This window comes from Pteropus alecto, unplaced genomic scaffold (genome assembly GCF_000325575.1).
Source record: "Pteropus alecto unplaced genomic scaffold, ASM32557v1 scaffold87, whole genome shotgun sequence".
NCBI classification, from domain to species: domain Eukaryota; kingdom Metazoa; phylum Chordata; class Mammalia; order Chiroptera; family Pteropodidae; genus Pteropus; species Pteropus alecto.
In genome coordinates this window covers 539,092-559,174 of record NW_006443225.1, presented here as the reverse complement: position 1 = coordinate 559,174, position 20,083 = coordinate 539,092, and the positions used below count along the sequence as shown (strand labels likewise).

Below are 20,083 nucleotides of genomic sequence, written 5' to 3'. Positions count from 1 at the left end.
CTGAAAAGTTATTGTCCTTTACTATTTTCATTAATCTTTGAGATTTTTACCTGTATTTGTTAAAAATAAAATACTAGGTGTAGAAATCTTTCCCTTTATTTTGTAGATGAGGAAGTTTCACATATGAGGTTTTGACTTGGACAAGCAGTTAATGGCAGAGTTGTGTTAAAAATATTTTGATTTCTATAACTGTGCACTAGATAGTAAAACTATTAGGGCCAGAGTTTCATATATGGAGGATTTATAGCTCTGAATGGAGATGGAACTCAGAGGCAGCTGAGTGGAAGGAATTAGTACTACCTCATTTTCCTTTAACTTACAAATAGTGGCTACTTTTATTTGCTATTACTAAATTTAACTTTGACTTTTTTATTGTTATAAGGAAAAAGTGGGGGAAGAACTTTTGGAGTTAGGTGTTTGACCAAATTTTTATTTTTGATTTTAGTTTGATTCTTAATTTCGAGTGGTACATGAAAACAGTATGAAGTGTACACATAACTTTTTAACCACTGACCTCTTTCTTTGTTATTTTTCCATGGTACAACAGTTAATAGTTTTTGCTAGTCTCATTACTGTTTGTTTTTAAATGGCAAATTTACTGAATTGTCCAGTTAGCCATCTTAAACATAAAAAACTTTTTTTTTTTTATTTTTGTAGCACGACTGTGCTGTGTCTTATGTGAGGGAGTTTGTATTTGCAGTTGTGTTTGTAACTTTGACCACTTTTCTTGTCTGTTTCTTTTAGTAACCCTATCGGAGTGTGAAGTTATAAGCTCACAGAATCCAGAGAAATCATGAAGTTATATGTATTTCTGGTTAACACTGGAACTACCCTAACATTTGACACTGAACTTACAGTGCAAACGTGAGCTGTATTTTAATTTTTCTCATCAGCTTTGCATTTTGTGCAAGCAAGTTATAATGAACTATTTGGTTTTAAGAAAACTGTTCTTTCGTTAATAGGAGTAGTGATATGGCAAGTCTTAAATATTTCATCCCAGTTTCTTTTTCAAAAATGCTTCAGTTAAAATCATTAAGTTGTGCTTTTTCTGTTGGTATGACTGTGTTATTTATAATAAACAACTTACCCACAAACAAACATACTGATTTCAAACCAAAGCTGTCAAATAGAAGCAAGTTTTCATACCTGATTGCTATTCTAAGTTTCATAGGACATTGCTAAGGGAATTATTGCTAGATATGTAAAGCAGCATGTATCAATCCTGTGTTTTTTGATGATTTGTTTTTATTCTCTTGTATGAATAGAGACAATAATGTTTTGCTAATGAGAGAATAAAATCAGTTTAATATTTTTAGCCCACTTAGGGACTCATATGTCTAATAATTCTCCAGCTGTGCAGGGATTTCATATATTTACTAATGAATACCAACTTCTTATATTTGTGAGAAATGGAGAGGAAAGATATCTATATTTTGAGGCCAAACAGGAAGGAAATAGAAATAGCAAATGTTTCCAAATCTGTTTATATTTTTATAGTAGTCATAATAGCAAAGACTTACTAGCAATAGAGAATAAATAGACTGACACTGAAAATATTATAAATAATTTGAAATTAATAACCTCAAAAGTGACATTGTGAAATTATTTTCTTTTTTAGAAGTTCTAGTTCTTATAAAATACAATTTTACCTGTAAAGGAATAGTAAGGATAAGATAAGGAAACAATTTTCAAAGATAAGGAAATAATTTTCAGATGGTTTAGACAGTATAGTTTTTGTAATGTGATATGGAGATTTTAATACACGTCCGAGGATTTTAACAGATTTGATGCTAATTTGAGCACATTCCTTTGAAACATTATATGATGAGCACAAAAATAAACATGTCTACTGTTCTGTATTTCATAGACTCACTTTTAGATGTACACGTGGGTGATTTATTCACCTAAGGTCAGGCAGTTAATTATGAAATCCAGTTTCAGAGATAAGAAGCTTATATTTTTATAGTTTTGGTGGAAAACCTAATAGTGAAATTCATTAATCTATTAAATATTTTTATGTTGTGCTATTTTGATAATAAAAATGTTTGTCAATGAAATGAAAATAACTGATTTTTTTTACCTTTTTATTTAAGCGTGACAGACCTTAAGCATGCCATTCATAGCAAATATAAGATTGCTATTCAGCACCAGGTGCTGGTAGTCAATGGAGGAGAATGCATGGCTGCAGATAGAAGAGTGTGTACCTACAGTGCTGGGACGGTAGGTGTCCAAGAGCCCTTTCATTCAGACATGCTCAAACTTCACATGAGATAGAGAATTGGGAACTCTATTCAAAAGTAAGGTTTATCTGCTTCATATATTGAGGGCAGTGTGCATGTTCAGTATTTGTAATATTTTACTTATTTTTCTTCAGTTTTTTTTTTTTTTTTTTTTTGCATTTTTTACTTCTATAGGACACAAATCCAATTTTTCTTTTTAACAAAGAAATGATCTTATGTGAACTTCCACCTGCTATTCCTAAAACTACCTTTTCAACAGAAAATGACATGGAAATAAAAGTTGAAGAGTCTCTTATGATGCCTGCAGTTTTTCACACTGTTGCTTCAAGGACACAGCTTGCAGTGGTAAGATATAAATAATTATTTTTTGAGATATGATAACTTTATATTTAGTATAATTTAAAATTAAAAATTGGCATATTTAACAAAATGAAGTCTTATTCATGTACTTACTGATATTTTTATGTTTATTAACTTATTAGGCATCAGTGAACATTCTAACAAATTGATTACTCCTAAAAGCATAAAATCTAAATAGCAAAGTAGTCTAAATTACAGAATAAGCATGCAAAAAAAAACATGAAAAAAATCATACTTTTTTGGAAAAAATATTTTGTGGTCAGTATGTCTGGTTTTTAAATTTCAGAATCATACATTATTTTTCATTCTGTGTTAAACAATGACAAAATCTTAGAGTGGAAAGTGGTCTTAAATATGATTTGTTCAACTTCTTTCATAAACGATGGTATACGACTCTTGATCATTGCTTTAATCAGTAAGTACCTATGTTAGAATAGGCATAGAGAACTTAAGTAACTATTAAAAATGTGATTCTTTTTCCTATATTCATAATTGGGTCCTGGAGGAAAAGCAGGTTTCTTTCCAATACACACCTCTCATATTGCTGTTTACAGCCTCCATGGATTGTTTGCCAATCATTGGATTTCTCCTTTTACTTGCTAGTACTTTATTGTAATACTGACTCTAAGCTATCAGTAGTAAGACACACTTTACCTTCAGAAAATGAAAAAAATGTTCTTTTAAAATAAACCAAACAGTAATATTTGCCTTTTACAAAAAATAAATTAATGAAATTATAAATTATTATTGTTAACATTTGCTTTTTTTAGTAACTAGCCTAGTACTTTGTTTTACTATAATATGTACATTTGTGAAACTACCCCATTTTTCACATAGGATACAACATAAAAAGAGAATAATCTCATCTCTCTGGAACATACTTACTAAGCATTAAAAACTCCAGAAATGTTTTTGAGTAGCCAGAATTACTTTTAAAAACACAAAGTTTAAAAGTAGAATTTATATAGTAGAGTCCTTTAGATTTGTTTTAGGATTATTAACAAAGCGAGAATATTGGTGTACAAATAAACTAGTAAAACGTTTGGCTACACAATTGCATGCTATTTAAAAAGTAATAAAGTTTTGATTTAGTTGAGAAATATAGATACTTCACATTAGTAGAAAAATGTAATGTTAGATAAAAAATTAAAGGATGATGAAATAGAATATATAATTTTAAGTGATTAGAGAGAAATCAAAAGAACAAATAAAACTAAACAAAGGCATATTAAAACATTACATTGAAAAAAATTTAAAAATTGATAGACATAGAACTAGTAGGTGAATGTTGAAAAAATAAAAACAGCAGTATTAATATCTGACAAAGTTAAAGCATTAAACAGAACAAAGTGAAATCAATAAGTCAGAAATTGTGAAAAAGTTAAGTCACATCTGTATTTGCCTACTAACACAGGCTAAATGATAATAATTCCAGGAGAACTTAATAAAACATAATATTCCATAATATGTTTCTAAACAAAATATGATATATACATATAATGGAATATCATTTAGCCTTAAACTGGAAGGAAATTACGATACAACTGCAACATAGATGAACCCTGAGGAAAATATGCTAAGTGAAATAAGTCAAACACTAAAGGACAAATATTGTATGATTCCCAAGTATATGAGGTATCTGGAATAGTCCGATTCGTAAGAGATTCAAAGTAGAATAGTGGTTACCCTGCTTCTGGTAGAATAGAATTTAAATGTGTTAATAACTGTTCTCCATATCTAACTAGGTTTCTTTTAAAGGACACCTCATAGATTATATGTGTGTGTGTGTGTGTATATATGTAACATAATAGGTGGTAAGATTTCTGTGTATGATGATAAAATGCAAATCTTTAAAAATACTGATAGATACTTTTGACAGTTATTGCTGAATCAGTTACAAGAGATTTTTTTCATATAATAGTATAAATATAGAAAATTCACATTATAAACCCAGCATCCTGCTTTTTAAATTTAATACTGTGTATTGATCTTTCCACATATTATATACAAAAATATTTCATCTTACATAATGCTATATAAATTTCATTGTATAAATATAAATTTTTGATAGACGTTGAGGTTTCTATTTCATTTTATAGTATTTAAATAAAAAAATCTTTTCGTGTTCTTTGTTTAATCTCTTATAGGATAAATTCCGAGAAGAGGAACCACTTTGTCAAATGATAGATACTTTTGACAGTTATTGCTGAATTGCCCTCTGTAGATTCTCTACCAGTGTATACTTCTAGCAGTAAAGAATTAGGTGTTTCTCTTCCTCCACTATCACAGCAACAAGCAGGAACAATAAGATAAAATAAAACATTCCCTTAGCAATGCTTTCTTTAAAATGTGTTTAGAATGCATTTATGTGTATATGTAAGTACATATATGGGAATATGTACACAGAAACATACCTTCTTTTATTGTGTGTGTGGTTTTTTTTTTTTTTTCCCCCAATATAGGAAATGTATGAAGTTGCCAAGAAGCTTAGCTCTTTCTGTGAAAGTCTAGTCCATGATGAACATCTTCAGCACCAAGGCTGGGCTGCAATCATGGCCAATCTGGAGGACTGTTCAAATTCATACCAAAAGCTACTTTTCAAGTTTGAAAATATTTATTCAAATTATCTGCAATCCATAGAAGACATCAAGTTAAAACTTACTCAGTATGTGTGCCATTAAAATGGATAATATTGTTTGTTTAAAATGTCTTTGCAATTTTAGTGATTAATATTATTTCTGATAGGCAATATACTTATAATTGAGGTTTATTTTTTGAGACTTTTATGATTTTTATAGACTCTAAAATTATGATCAGTTTTACACACATTTTATGGATCTCCCACATTTCTTTTTCTTGTTTTCTTCCAAGAATCTTTGCCTTCTCTTTCACTGCCTCCAACTATCCAATAAAGTAAAGGTAAAATAATAAAATAACACATCTAATGGAAAAAGAAAAGTTTTCAAATATTAGCAATCGAGGAAAATTTTATTTTCTTTTTTAAATGTTGTCATACGATGTAGGCTTGCTAAGATGGAAAAAGCCATCGTGTTCTAGCTCTCACTTAAATGGTTTACTGGTTCTTTACATATAAGCACATCTGCTACCTTTTGCTTCTTTTTAAAAAGGGCTATAATGGATATAAAAATATAGTAATGATTCATGAATGTAGCCCTTTGTCGTGTGTGTGTGTGTGTGTGTGTGTGTGTGTGTGTGTGTGTGTGGTGTGTGTGTAGGCTTTTCGTTTTTTGCGTTCATTTATATGGTTTTTGTATTTTTGTATTACCTTGAATTAGAAGGACATTCTTTTTTTCATTCATTCAAGTGAAATTTATAAAATCAAGTTTCTCTGTTTTGTGGAATGAATCCTTAGAAGATTTTGGCCTCAAGTTGACAATGGGATAAATCTTGAGAAAGAAGAGATGATTAAGACTAGAAATACCTTTTAAAAGTTTATATAAAAACCTAGTCACTTTTTTTAGAGATTTCTGTTATATATGATAATTTAATGTAAGAGCCTGAATGCCTTTTGACAACTTCTACCTGTTTGTTTATTTTCAGAGTGTGATAAATGTAAGAGTTACAATAATGTATATTAGGATTGTTAATTTTATTCTGTGCTTTCAGTATATCAGAAATTCTTGATTGACTTAAAGACCAAAAATTATACTTCTGCTAGGGACTGCTATGGTAAATCTTTTGTAAATTTGAATTTCTTATACCTTAAGGTTTGATAAAAAACAAGTGTTCACTTGTTTAGGATAAACTGCCAACTTTTACTATAGAATAGAATTTAAATGTGTTGATAACTCTTCTCCCTATCTAACTAGGTTTCTTGTAAAGAGCACCTCATAGATTACTATAAACATTTCTGTATATGATGATAAAATGCTAATCTTTCAAAATGTTAATCTCTAATTAGAGCTGTCCTGTTTTGTTACTGACAGATCTTTTGCATTTTAAGTTTAGGAACTGCGGTTTCAGTAATGGCCAAGATCCCACTGTTGGAGTGCCTAACCAGACATAGTTACAGGGAATGTTTGGGAAGACTGGATTCTCTACCTGAACATGAGGGATCAGAAAAGTCTGAGATGAAAACCTCCACTGAACTGGTGCTCTCTCCTGATACGCCGAGAACAACTAACAAATCCTTATTAACCTCACTTCACAAGTCAGTGGAACACGTAGCCCCAGATACCACAGATGCTGAAGGAGGAAAAGAAATTAGAGAATCTTGTCATAGTACTGTCCAGCAGGATGAAACTTTAGTAGATGCTAAAGAAGGAGATCTGCCTTTTTTTAATGTTTCTTTGTTAGACTGGATAAATGTTCAGGATAGACCTAATGATGTGGAGTCATTGGTCAGGAAGTGCTTTGATTCCATGAGCAGGGTAAGTGGTGTTAATTTGGTACTCTTCGTCATTTTAACTCTTTACAGTTATATTATTTATACTAAATATTCTCTATAATGGGAGAATGAATAGTATCTTATAGTAAAAATAGAATCTTAGAGTAAAAGATAAAATTTTGTTTTTGTTTTTACAGTTAAATATTTATTTTTTACACTGAGAATAATTTTTTTTCCAGTGCATTCCTTGTTTTTTTAAAGTAGACAGATCGATCAAACCATTTCACCAATAAATGTATCAGTTATCCAATAAATTATCCAATTACCAAATTACCGAAATAATCAATTATCCAATTACTCAATTATCCAGTTATCCCATGATTCAATCAGAGAATGATTTACATTCAGTGAAATACACATTTTCTTGTGTGGTTAGTTCATGGAGTAACCACCATATAAAAGAAGACATTGAACATTTCCATCTCCCAGAAAATTCCTGTCTGCCTCTTTCTAACCACCACTGCCCCACTCAAGAGATAACCTTTTTCTGACTTAAAAAAAAAAAAAAGAAATATTAAATACTGCATATGCCTGAGATATTTTTAAATCAGAACTTAAACATTGTGTTTTTAGTTATATTTTGTAATTCTAGTGAGCCTCTGTGTTGGATTAATAAATTCTCCCCCAAATACACTTACAAAAACTTTTAAACCTGCGGAATAAATGCCTCTTCAAATCTGATCCATAAGCCTATGGAAAATCTTTAAGCCAGAAAGGAAGTTGATGGGGCACATGTTTCAGTGATACAGAAATACAAAATAATATTTTAAAGGCTGCTATTATCTAAAGGTAATTGGCAGAATAGTTAAACTTTTCTCAAAGGGTACTGAATTTGAAAAGAGACTTGATCTTTGGTTATTGAGAGAAAGGCAGCACATTGTCTGGAATGTCTGGAAAATTGCACATGCCTTAAGTTATAAGATAGTAAAATGGAAAATGTAAAAATAAATTCTCGGTTTCTTCATAAATCTTTCAATATTCATTTCCTTGATGACATCCTTTAGCATAGACATTTCATTTTAACCATTTATTTGTCATCAAAGAAAGTTTCAATTAAGACATTTGCCAGGACAGGAGAGTATAATAATATGTTATGCAAAGATTAGTGCCAAAAATGAGTAAGAAGTTCCCTTATAAATTACTGACATTTTAGTAGCCTAAGCATTTCATCTATGATTGTGGAAAGTCAACCACATGATTGTGATTAGAATAATTGAGGTATCATTATTTTTTTTAATAATTCTGCATGAGTCAGAGAATAGAGCTATAGACTGAGGAGAATCACTGTTTTAAAGGCTTGAAATTGATTTTTTTGCTTGCATATTTAAATGAAATCTAACAGAGCCATTAGTTTTATTCATTTTGTATGACAAGAGGGAAGAAACAATCTTTTTCTGTCTTAATGAAAAATTCACAGGAATTTATACCTACAGAAAACAGAAGTTAGCTATAGTATTTTTACTAGGAGATCACATTATTGACTTCTCAAAGGTTAATGGTTGCTTTCATAGGACATAGCAGTAATATCTGAAGTCTGCTATTTTACATGGCCATTTTATTGTGAGAGCAAAATATAAACTTTTATTTGGTTGTACTCATTTGTTATAGAATTAGTTAACATGGTTCAAAATAATAACTAATGTAGTACTCTTGTTAAATTAAAAAATATTATTTGCTCAAAAGCAATGAAAATCTATCTTGTAGAATTTGTTTACATATTTATGCTTTTATCTTACACAATATGTTATGTTCTGTTAATGGGATATACCACATAATAAATAGCACTTTGCCATGATGTTTTTATTAGATTAATATTTTTCTCGTTTCAGTAGTTTTATGTATTTATTCTTGATACAACTAGTGCCATTCTAAAGATAATTGATTGAGCTGAGTATGGGATTTCTCTCTCATCAGAATGCCTTCTTTTTATCTCACATAGTTTTCTAAAATAAGCTGACCTACTTGATTATCTGATAGCAGTAACACTATTTGCTGATGAATTATATACCAAGGTTTGGTGTTCTATAAAAGCAAATTCTCTTTAAAGCCATTATTTTTACAGGCTAATCCTCATTTCAGCAGTGTTTGTAATGTGTATTTCCAGCTGCAAAAATCAAATACCTTTTTCAAGAAAGTAGTCAAGATATAGGTGTTGTAGAACTTGCATAAGATTTAGAATCATAAGGGCTCAAATCTTGGCACTGATTCATTTATTACTTCTGTCATCCATAAGTTATTTAAATCCTCTATTTCATAATATTTATGTAGATTGATAGATGCTAATTTAATGAACTATTCCTTTTTCTATGCTAACGCATCAAGAAAAATTTAGAATTGTTGCAAATATGTGAAAATATGTATTTTCTTAGATTGTAATTGTGTTCAACTTAGAACGACTCTTGGATATTCTCTTTGAGGTTATACTGTAAAAAGACAGACTGATTTGCTGATGATTAATAACCGGAGGCATGTACATTTAGTACATTTCTAAGCTGTCCAGAATAATACGAGTATAATTTATTGAATCCTGACTTAGTATTTCATACAGGAGACTTGTAATTTTATTGGAATATTATTGTTTGCTCTATTGTAGGTGGGGTGGGTTTAGGTGTGGGATGGGAAGAATGGCAAGGGTAAGAAAATTTGTATAGTTTCTTCTCTTCTAAGACAACAACAATGTTAATCTTTGTATAATGTTAAGGAAAGAGCCTAATAGTAAAAAATTAGTGTAGCACTGTCTTTAATTATTAAAATTTTGCTAAATAATTGCTTATTAATATGTATAACCTATATTTAGTGATTTACTAAATTTTCCTCAATATTTGTCAGTGTAGTTATGTTGTACTTTCAATGAGTTATGAATACAGAGACATCATAATCAGGAGCCCTGCTTTTGGATTTGCTTTTACTTCTTTAAAGCATTACTATGTTAAGTCTATGTATAGTTGTAATTTTTCCCAAGTTGGAAATTTGAATCTATTTTAGCCATCTCTTTTAGCCCTTTATCACCCTAATGATTTACAGGTAGTCTTTGGTTTGTGAAATATTTTGGATTAGAAATGTGTGCACATTAGACTCACCACAAAATTGAGAAAAGTGAGAAAATGTTCATATGCGCAAGTTTTAGTTAATACACTGCAAAACAAGTGCTGCTTGTATTTAAAGAATGGCTTTGTTAACTTTTTTCATGGTGTTAGAAATGTAGCCTCCAATGGAATAATTTAGTTTTAACTGTTTTTATGTTCTCTGTGTACCAGACACTGTACATAAAACATAATTTACAGTTCTTTTGACTATGGAGATCAGGAAAAGCATTATGACGGAGGTAGTATTTGATTAGGATCCTTACAAAGAGGCAGAGATGGAGTTAAAGAGCTAGGCTGGACGATCTGGGTAAATGAAGATCAGAGCTAGAGAAACACAGGGTTTGTCTGGATGTAGTAGGCAATTCACTTTCAAAAGAAGGGAATCCTGGAAGGATTTATTGGTATCAAATCAATGAAGCCTTTACTGTAATTCTATGGTTTTTTTGGATGACATTGTGGGCAGAAGGAAGTCATTTAGAATTTCAACAGAAGTTGTGCTGAAGTCATACAAGGAAAAGTAAAAATGGGCTAAACACTGATTCCTTCTGGTTCAGCTATATTTATGGATTAGATGGGAAAAAGAGCCAAAGGAGGGTACTGTGAAGGAACCCCCAAGGTAATGCCCGAAAGTTTCTAAAGTTTGGAAAAAAGTTCTCTTCAATGATAAATGTACATAAGAGCCCCAAGTAAAATGAGGTCATTGGTGACCTTTGGCTGAATGTTTTTTATGGATAGTACATACAAAAAGACTGACAGTATAAAGTATTCTTTCAAGGGAAAGGGGAAAGTGTAGTTGATTCATTTCCTCAGTTCCTTGAGAAGATAAGAGACCAAGATATTTCCAGGAGGGAGGTGAGTTGAAGATGTTATGTTTTAGAGGGAAGTTAGATTGATAAGACAGTTAATGACCAAATAATGTGTTTTAGTATTTAACTCTGCTTTACTTCATAAGACCTTGAAAATAGCATTTTCTTTGGGATATTGAGAATTGAATGATTTGTGACATTGGTCAAAAGGTATAATTCCTGAAACTATATTATTAGTATATTTCAATATAATCAGTAATAATTGTTTTATTAACATAATTATCCTGGTTTTGACCTTCTTATGAAAAGAAAACTTAGATTTTCCATGCTTTTGCTTTTCTACATTTTTCTCTGAAGCTATTATCAAAATAGTGTGAAATACATTTTAAACTATTAACTGAAAACTTATTCATATGCATGTCTTTGTCATTTAGCTTGATCCAAGGATTATTCGACCATTTATAGTAGAATGCCGTCAGACTATTGCCAAACTTGATAATCAGAATATGAAAGCCATTAAAGGACTCGAGGACCGGCTGTACGCTCTGGATCAGATGATTGCTAGCTGTGGCCGACTGGTGAATGAGCAGAAAGAACTTGCTCAGGTGCATATTTCACACTTCTCTCAGGAAAAGGAATTCATAGCTTTTTTATACAAGTATTTTATGTGCAACATCCATTTAGTGTGCACCACGTTTTCACTTCATCCTTGAATATTGTTAATTTAGTATTACTGTTTCCATGTAATCTTAATAGGATAAAATAAACTGATCTGAGGCTATTTTAGATGACTACTGAAAGATAAACCATGAAAATGCTGTGAGCAGCTGGGAAAGAAACATTGAAAGAACTTGATAAAGCAGTCATTATATTAAACATCTGAGTACCTCTTAGTCTCTTCTCAAAAAAATTTAAAAGAAAAAATGAAATTTATAGAGTACAGAAGGAAAATATGAAATTTTGAAGAATTTAATTAATACTTAAGTTTTCGGTCTAATTTAATGCAATGTTCCAAGAACTCTGTTGTCAAATCAGATTTATCACCAAAGGAAGGCAATGGAGTTATGAAGAGGGATTAACCCCCTACCCGTGCCCAATGCTGGTGACTTTGTTTAGGTAAAGACGGCTTTGTCCTCTGCCCATCCTGGCAAGTACTCTGGGGAAACAGCCTGTAGCAAAAGAGTCGACTTTTCATACACGCTTTCTTTTGCTAGTACTTTCCCTCTACATGTATTCTTTCATTAGAATATATGAATAACCATTTTAATGGGTACAAATGTATAAGTTCCTGATTGAATTCATCTTGTAATTTCTAGACTCTCTTCTTTTTTCTCCTGATTTTGGATCCAGCCACATTACTTACTGTGAACTGAATTTCTTTATCTTGTCTTTTAGCACTGACTGGAACACGGATCCAAAAGGGCTGAGTAGTTGTAGTAGTGCATGTCCTTATTTAATTCCTATTCTATAGAAAGTGGCCAACATTTCACCATTATAATGTTTGTAGTAGGTTTTTTCTTTGGTTTAGTAGAAACCGTTTTTCAGATTAAGAAAGTTATATTCTATTTCAAATCTTGAACCATCCTTGGATTCTTGGAATAAACTCAATGTGGCCATAATATGTATATTTTTTAATGTATTTCTGGATTTAGATTAACTGAATTATGTCAACTTGTATGTGTGTATTTTTCATTTGTTATGTATATGTCAAGTTTTGGTATCAGGATTCTTAAGGCCTCAAAGTAAGTTGAGAAATCTTTTAATTGACACATTTAGTTCACCTATTTATTGTAATTATTGAGTATTTGTCTTTAATCATTTCTGATTTTTCTTATATTTTTCTTTTAATTCTGTTCATTTTTTTCTCTTTTGCCTTATTTTTATTTAAAATTTTTTTTTTTAGTTACGTATTTTATTTTTCATATTGTCTTCTTTCCTTTAAATAGTATTTGATGTATTAAAGTCTAATATACATGAAAATATCCTTTAGTATTTCATTTTAGTGGCAAATTCAGTTTTTATCATTTGAAGATCTTTAATCACCTTTGTTTCTGAAGGGTATTTTCTTCATATAGAATTCTAGGTTCTTAGCCATTTGCTTTCAGCACTATGTTTGGTTTCTTTTTCAGCAGTTTTACTACGATATGACGAGGTTTGGCCTTCTTTGTATTGCTTCTGCATTGGCCTTGTAGTACTACTTGAATCTGTGGCTTAATGACTTAAATCATTTGGGAAAGTCCCCTATCAGTTTCTCTGCAAATCTTGTCTTTGTTTTACTCTTTCCTTTCTTCATTGGTTCCACTTATACATATATTAGACCTTTCACCTTGTCCTTTCCATTTACCCTTATTTTCAGTATTTTTTTTTATCATTATATCTATGTTTTATTCCAGATATTTTCTTTTGACCTAACAGTTTACATTAATTTTCAGATTTTTTTCTAGCTTTGAAGCTGCTAAATCTATCTATTGATTTGATATTTTTATTCTTTATTTTTATCTCTACCTTTTTAGTTTGGTGTTTTTATATAGCTTCAAATTGTCTACCAAGACATTCAGTGTTATCATCTCTTTGATCACATAAAGCATATGTAGTTTGAAGTCTGTTAACTTCATTACCTGTGTCTATGCGTCTGTATGTTTTCTGTTTTTCCTCATAGTTTTAATTCATGCGGTCTTGACTTTTTCTGTGCCTGATTAATTTTGGTAAGAAAAATCAGAAATATGTGGCCTAGGATAATATTTTCTTACAGAAAGAATTTGTTTGTTTTTGGCATATGGCAGTGGCACTTATAATCTTATATCACCTTAATCCAGTTTCAAAGATTTAGGTGACTGGAAGTTGGTCTTCCAGTCCTTATGATGGCCAAGTCTACTTTAGTAGACTCTGTTTCTAAGGAGATAACTTTTTAGGGGTACAAATGCAAAGTATGTTCCATTGTTGTATTCCTTGACTGGAACTAGTCTGTGATTTCTTATTTTCTAGTTCCATGAGAAGCTATCAGAAGGATTGCTGATCTTACTCTTAGCCTTAAGCTCCTCTTCATGAATAAGCACTTATCTCTAGGACATTCTCAGTTACCTTACTCATCTCTCTATGTTTCTTCCTTCTAGATCCTGGCCCTTTCACTATATTTTACTCCTTCACTGCTTCCTTAGATCTCCATTAACTAATGCCACAGGAGGTTTGGTCTACATTACCATTACATCACAATCTTTCATTATTAAGACATAACTCTGAATTCTTGACCTTTTGCTTCTCCAACATCATTCTCTTTTAACCCTCCATAATGAATCAAACAGTTTATTTAACTGAACTTTCTTTGTTGGTCATTTAGGTGGTTTCCATTTTCCTTATTACAGATACTGTTTTAATATCCCAATACATCTTTATGTATACGTTGTAGTATTTTTTAGGCACAATCTTCAATAATAGCATTGCTAGACTAGGGTATTTGTGTATTTTAAATATTAGTTGATAATTTTATACCCTCCTTAAAGGAAAAATTGATCAATACCCCAAGTAATTAATGAGAAGAGTAATTTCCTTTTTACCAATGTTTGCCATGTATTTCCTCTGAATTGTCATTTGCCAGATTTCCTTTAGGCTAATCGTTTTGTTAGAATTTATTATATATACTCTGGATAATCCTTTGTCTCTTATAAATAATATAGATTCTATCTTTGTTGATAGTGGTAAGATTGTTATACAGAAATTTTTAATTTTGACATAGTCAAATATACTTAGTTATTTTTTTCACATTTATTTTAACCCAATAGTTCTTTATAATCTCCAGATTTCTTTAGAACTATTTTTCAGATTGAATAAACCAGGAGTTCCAGTTCTCTTATTTTAGATATTTTCTCTTTTTTCTTGAGCCTGCAGATCTTTTGGTTTTTAAAAAATATTGCTAATGTTTCTACTGTAGTTAGGTTACAGTGAATGGATTTACATTTGATCGCATTTAAAAAAAATTATTTCCAATGTTAACCTCAGATCTATTGGATTCAGCAAATGAAGCTTTGTCACGCAAGGATAAGTCATTTCTCTGAGAGTGTACCTGCTGCGATGAAGGAAGTTATAGTACTTTCTCATTTTCTTAAAGTAATAGAAGAAGCATTTCTCTTAGAGTTGAGCCTTTCTTGTTTGCTTTCCAGGCCTTGACCCTTAAAGCTTCTGGAAACCAAACTCAAATAAAATTTAGTAGACATTCCCTATACGGTTCATGTGAAAATTATAAAACTAATTCTTGATGTCTTGTAATCAAAGGAGTGCCCTGTTTAAACATCTTCTCTCCCCCCAATTAGTTTGCAGCTTTTGCTGGTGTTTTAAACTGAAGTGATAGCTCATAGAATTACCTTTTAGAACACCTTATCCTAACTGGAAATAATATTCTTACTCTTTAAAAAGAATTTTCTCCCTGAAGTAGTATAGTCCTTATAGACTTTAAGAGACAAATACTCATTTAATTATTTTTTAGTTACTATTTCTTGGTATCCCTACGTACTTCTTAGTATCAGTGTGTTTAGAAATCATCTTGCTTACCTAGTTACATATTGAGAACAAAATTGTAAAATAGACAGAAATTGAGGCCTTAAGGTAGATGAATTTCAACTGGGCTTGCTTGAGTGTATCTGGCTGTGAGAGATTGGATGAGATTATTTTCATGGTGTTCATGAGAGATGGGGAACAACCTATTAGAGTTAGGTAGTATGTGGTCATTGGAGCAACTTTTCACTCATGTATCATTATGTGTTTGGCTGCCAGTGGATTACAGAGTCAAGGTTTTTAACTGAAACATCATTTCCACAAGCATGTTTTTTCTAATCAAGCAGTCTTGATCAGATCAGGTGTATTTTCTCTTAGAATGTTGTCCTTACAAATATGTTTTTGATGTCAGTAAATTCTTTATTACTGGTCTAGAGTTTAGATTTGGGGATTGCTTCTATATTTTTCTCGGATTCAGTAAAAATAATTGAAAACCTATTAAGACTTTCACAAAGGAGATAAAAGCAGCTTGTTATTTTTAATAGATTGTTACAGAAAAAGTCTAGCCACATTTGAGCATATAGCATATTGAAAGAAGAGTAAAATATAAAGTTACTGTTGAAATTGTCTTGTTTCCATACATTGAACCATTCTGACTTAATTTTAAATAAACATTTAAATATTTTCATGATTTTTGGAAAAACGAAACAGAAAAGAGAGAGTACTACTAGAAAGTAGGAAGACACACTTGCTGTCCCTTGCTGATCAATATGATCAAACCTTAGGATAATTATTTACAGTAGCATTTATGGCAGTCAGATGAATGTGCAAATCAAAACATAACATATTAATTATTTAGTAAATAGAGTAAGAAAAAATACCTATAAGCACAACAACAATACTTAGTAATAACCTTATCAAGAAATTATCAAAGAGGTTACAGTCTCTTTGGACATATTTTTAGGTGTTTGCTGTTGAGTTTTCATTTGGATGATTATGTGTACAAAAGAAGACTTTTGGCACATCTGTCTAAATTTATAGCCTAAATACAGTGCCTGCTTAAAATGATGTAAAGTTCACCTGTGAAAATAAATGAGTAAAGATAACTAAGAAAAAAGTATACTTTTTCTACCACATAATAAAATGCTTTAAAATTACACAGTTTAGTCATCGTTCTAAAAACAGCACAAAATATATATGTCAGTGGAACAAATAATAGAGTAATGACTTTCCAATAAAGTGCAAAGTCAATTGATTGTTTTTTATTTGGGAAGGTATAAACTATGCTATTGAATATCATTGGCCAAGATTAAATCAGTTATTATTTTTCATGGCTTAAAATCAGTGACCATGTTTTATTTAATGTCATGTTCTGACCCATGCGTAGTAGGAGTCTAGACAAACAGGTTCTAGTTTTAATTTGGCTATTAAATATGTACTTGGATAAGTTACCTTATCTTCCTGGGTTTCAGTTTTTTTCTATCCTAAAAATGAAACATAGATGAGCATAGATTTCTTAAAAACTGAATCTTTTGCTATGACCACATCAACCACATTCAAAAATGTAGGAGATTCTGATAGTAGAATAGTTCTTGTTTAACGAATTTTCCTCCTAAATGAATGTTCATGTTTCTCACGAATAAAGTTAATATCCTTTAAATATTTTCTCTCAAAGGGATTTTTAGCTAATCAGATGAGAGCTGAAAACTTGAAGGATGCATCTGTATTACCTGATTTATGCTTAAGTCATGCAAATCAGTTGATGATTATGTTGCAAAATCATAGAAAACTGTTGGATATTAAACAGAAGTGTACCACTGCTAAACAAGAACTAGCAACTAACCTACATGTTAGACTGAAGTAAGTGATTCTATTTTATCTAATTTAGGATGTTTAGAGTTGACATTTTTTATTTCTTTCAAATGATAGAATATTTTTCTCTTATCACTATATTGAAATGATTGATTGAATAACTTGGGATTCCATTATTTTTATAGAGTTTGTATGTCACAATGTCATTCTGTAGGTGGTGTTGCTTTGTAATGCTTCATGCTGATCAAGACGGAGAGAAATTGCAGGCTTTGCTCCGCCTTGTAATAGAGCTGTTGGAAAGAGTCAAAATTGTTGAAGCTCTTAGTACAGTTCCTCAGATGTACTGCTTAGCTGTTGTTGAGGTTGTAAGGAGAAAAATGTTCATAAAACACTACAGAGAGGTATGTAAGTTAAATTCTATTTTAAATGTGTATAAGTCTTAATTAATTGGTGTGCGATATTAACAAGCTTTGTTCCTCTTAGTGGGCTGGTGCTTTAGTCAAAGATGGAAAGCGATTATATGAAGCTGAAAAGTCAAAAAGGGAATCCTTTGGAAAATTATTTAGTAAGTATTCTTCATTAATAACTTAAATTTATTTTTAAGTAAAAAATACTGTTCTTATTTTATAGATATGAATGTAGCATATAGCATCTGTGTGATTTTAATCACCATTATAATCTATAGACACACCTTTTAAGATCTGTAGGGTGAATACCTTGTTAAATATGAAGAATTGTCAATATTTTTCAAAAACTAGAGAATTTTTTTTGTTGCTGTTATTTTTTTACCTTAAATAAAGGTATAAAATAACCATATTGTTAATTTCTTTACACAGGGAAGTCTTTTTTAAGAAATCGTCTGTTTAGAGGATTGGACTCCTGGCCCCCATCCTTTTGTGTATGTATTTCCTAACTATTACTAAATTCTATATGTTTAAACCTTTATTTCAGAAGTAGAGATATTTATCAGAAAATTTTTTTTTTATCAACATAAAAAATGTTTTTGGCTTTAAAACTTTAAGATATATTCATAGTTTTTGATCAAGAGTCTTCATAACACAGGAGGATAAGTCTTATTATACAATTAAGATTGATAAGAATAGGTTCTCTTATTCTTATTTTGTCTTTCTCTACCTTTTTCCTCTTTCTTTTCTTTCCCTTCCTTGCCTTGCCTTCCTTTTTCTCCTGTCCCCTCCCATTTTCTTCCCCTTTCATTCTCTTGCCCACCTACCTACCCACCCTCCCCCTTTGTTTTATTTATGTTTTGACAAAGCAATTAGAGTGACCCCTCAGGCAGTCTTTATTGAAACCACGAAAAATAAGTTGGATATATTCCTAAACCAGATACCACAGTCAAAGAAGTTTAGGAAATGCTGTAAATTTATTGCTCGCTTGTTTGTTTTCTCTTCAGACATAACTCATTAGCTATTAAACATGTTTTTGTGTTGCAGGATTTCTTAGGGCTTTTAAATGTGTGTATTTTTTAATATCTAAGAATGAGTGATAGAATTTATCACTCATTCTTCATTAAACCCTGTTTAATGAAGAGCATCTTGGCATTTCTAAATCTGTTTTAGTAATGATTGAAACAATTGGAGTTATTTTAAAAGGTACATTTCTTGGCAGTATTATAAAAAAGTGATAGGACTTACCAGATATATATTTTTAAAGATGCTGAAATTGACTAAGAGCTTGTATTTAGAAAAGTCAAGTGAATGGCAAGGAAGTGTTACATGGGATCAAATAGTTTTTATTATGTTAAAACAATAAGGCATGCTAAAAGGTAATAGGAATAGATATAGGTCTACGGCTAGAGAGAGCTTCATGGTCAGGGAAAAATTTGGGAATAGTCTGCATATTAGTGAAACAAACAATTCCTTAATGTCGATGGGAATGCTAGAATTCCCATGAAAAGATGGTGGGAACAGTGAAGGTCAGGAACAAACCACATCAGTTGATCATCAACAACTTGTGTTTCCCAGTTATTTAAGACTCAGGAAAGTAGTACACCACGTTATTGAATAGTCTTTCATTTTTAATTTATTATTTTACTCTATTAAATGTTAATAGATCACTTGAAGCATTTTTGCTTATTTGTGTTACTGAATTTGATTATAATAGGAAACCATTTATAAATTTGTCCTGTATATTTTTTGGTAAATAATAATTATTTTTTTTGTACAGACACAGAAGCCTCGAAAGTTTGATTGTGAACTTCCAGATATTTCATTAAAAGATTTACAGTTTCTGCAATCATTTTGTCCTTCAGAAGTTCAGCCATTCCTCAGGTAAATGTAAATATTTTCAACTTTAGATATCACTTTATAATGTTTTCATTATTCTGGAACTGTGGAAAGTAGCACCAACAGTCTTAGGAGATGCTAGAATAGAGAACTATTTTATGTTAGACTGTCTCCTATGGCTTCTTTGGGAAATACCTGGGAAATTAAAAAATGATGAGAAAAATTAATCTTACATGTAATTTTTTTCTAGTAGTCACTCTGTATACTATGGAAGATTTCTAATTTATCACTTTGATGATTATATCTTAGGCTTCTTTACTATTTCTGGTATTGATTGAGAGTGGATGATAATGAATAGTTTTTTTTGACATCAGTTAAAATATTTGGTTTTACTTACTCATCTTTTCTTTAAGAAATCTAATTTGATTACATTCTGTTTCAGGGTTCCCTTACTGTGTGACTTCGAACCTCTACACCAGCATGTACTTGCTCTACATAATTTGGTAAAAGCAGCACAAAGTTTGGATGAAATGTCACAGACCATTACAGATCTACTGAGTGAACAAAAGGCAAATTAAGTTCTTTCAAGTGGTTCACTTTATTAGTGTAAAATGTTTATGTTGCTGCAGCTGTATAAGCC

General features: G+C 30.9%; 1 protein-coding gene across 4 annotated transcripts in view; it reads left to right on the top strand.

Annotated features, from left to right (window-relative positions):
• The window catches only part of RB1CC1 (RB1 inducible coiled-coil 1), a 77,342-nt gene that overhangs the window by 23,443 nt on the left and 33,816 nt on the right, over positions 1-20,083 (top strand). For 3 of the 4 annotated variants that reach the window (XM_006923960.3, XM_006923959.3, XM_015598679.2), the window contains exons 3-14: positions 745-864; positions 2,094-2,220; positions 2,415-2,585; positions 5,063-5,265; positions 6,565-6,991; positions 11,335-11,505; positions 17,064-17,248; positions 17,415-17,601; positions 17,684-17,765; positions 18,037-18,098; positions 19,385-19,488; positions 19,886-20,012. In XM_006923960.3, the coding sequence (XP_006924022.1) occupies positions 794-864; positions 2,094-2,220; positions 2,415-2,585; positions 5,063-5,265; positions 6,565-6,991; positions 11,335-11,505; positions 17,064-17,248; positions 17,415-17,601; positions 17,684-17,765; positions 18,037-18,098; positions 19,385-19,488; positions 19,886-20,012 (1,917 nt within the window). In that variant the 5' untranslated portion in view covers positions 745-793. Of the gene's footprint in view, positions 1-744; positions 865-2,093; positions 2,221-2,414; positions 2,586-5,062; positions 5,266-6,564; positions 6,992-11,334; positions 11,506-17,063; positions 17,249-17,414; positions 17,602-17,683; positions 17,766-18,036; positions 18,099-19,384; positions 19,489-19,885; positions 20,013-20,083 lie in introns of those variants that run through there. The other variant, XM_015598680.2, reaches the window with a different exon arrangement.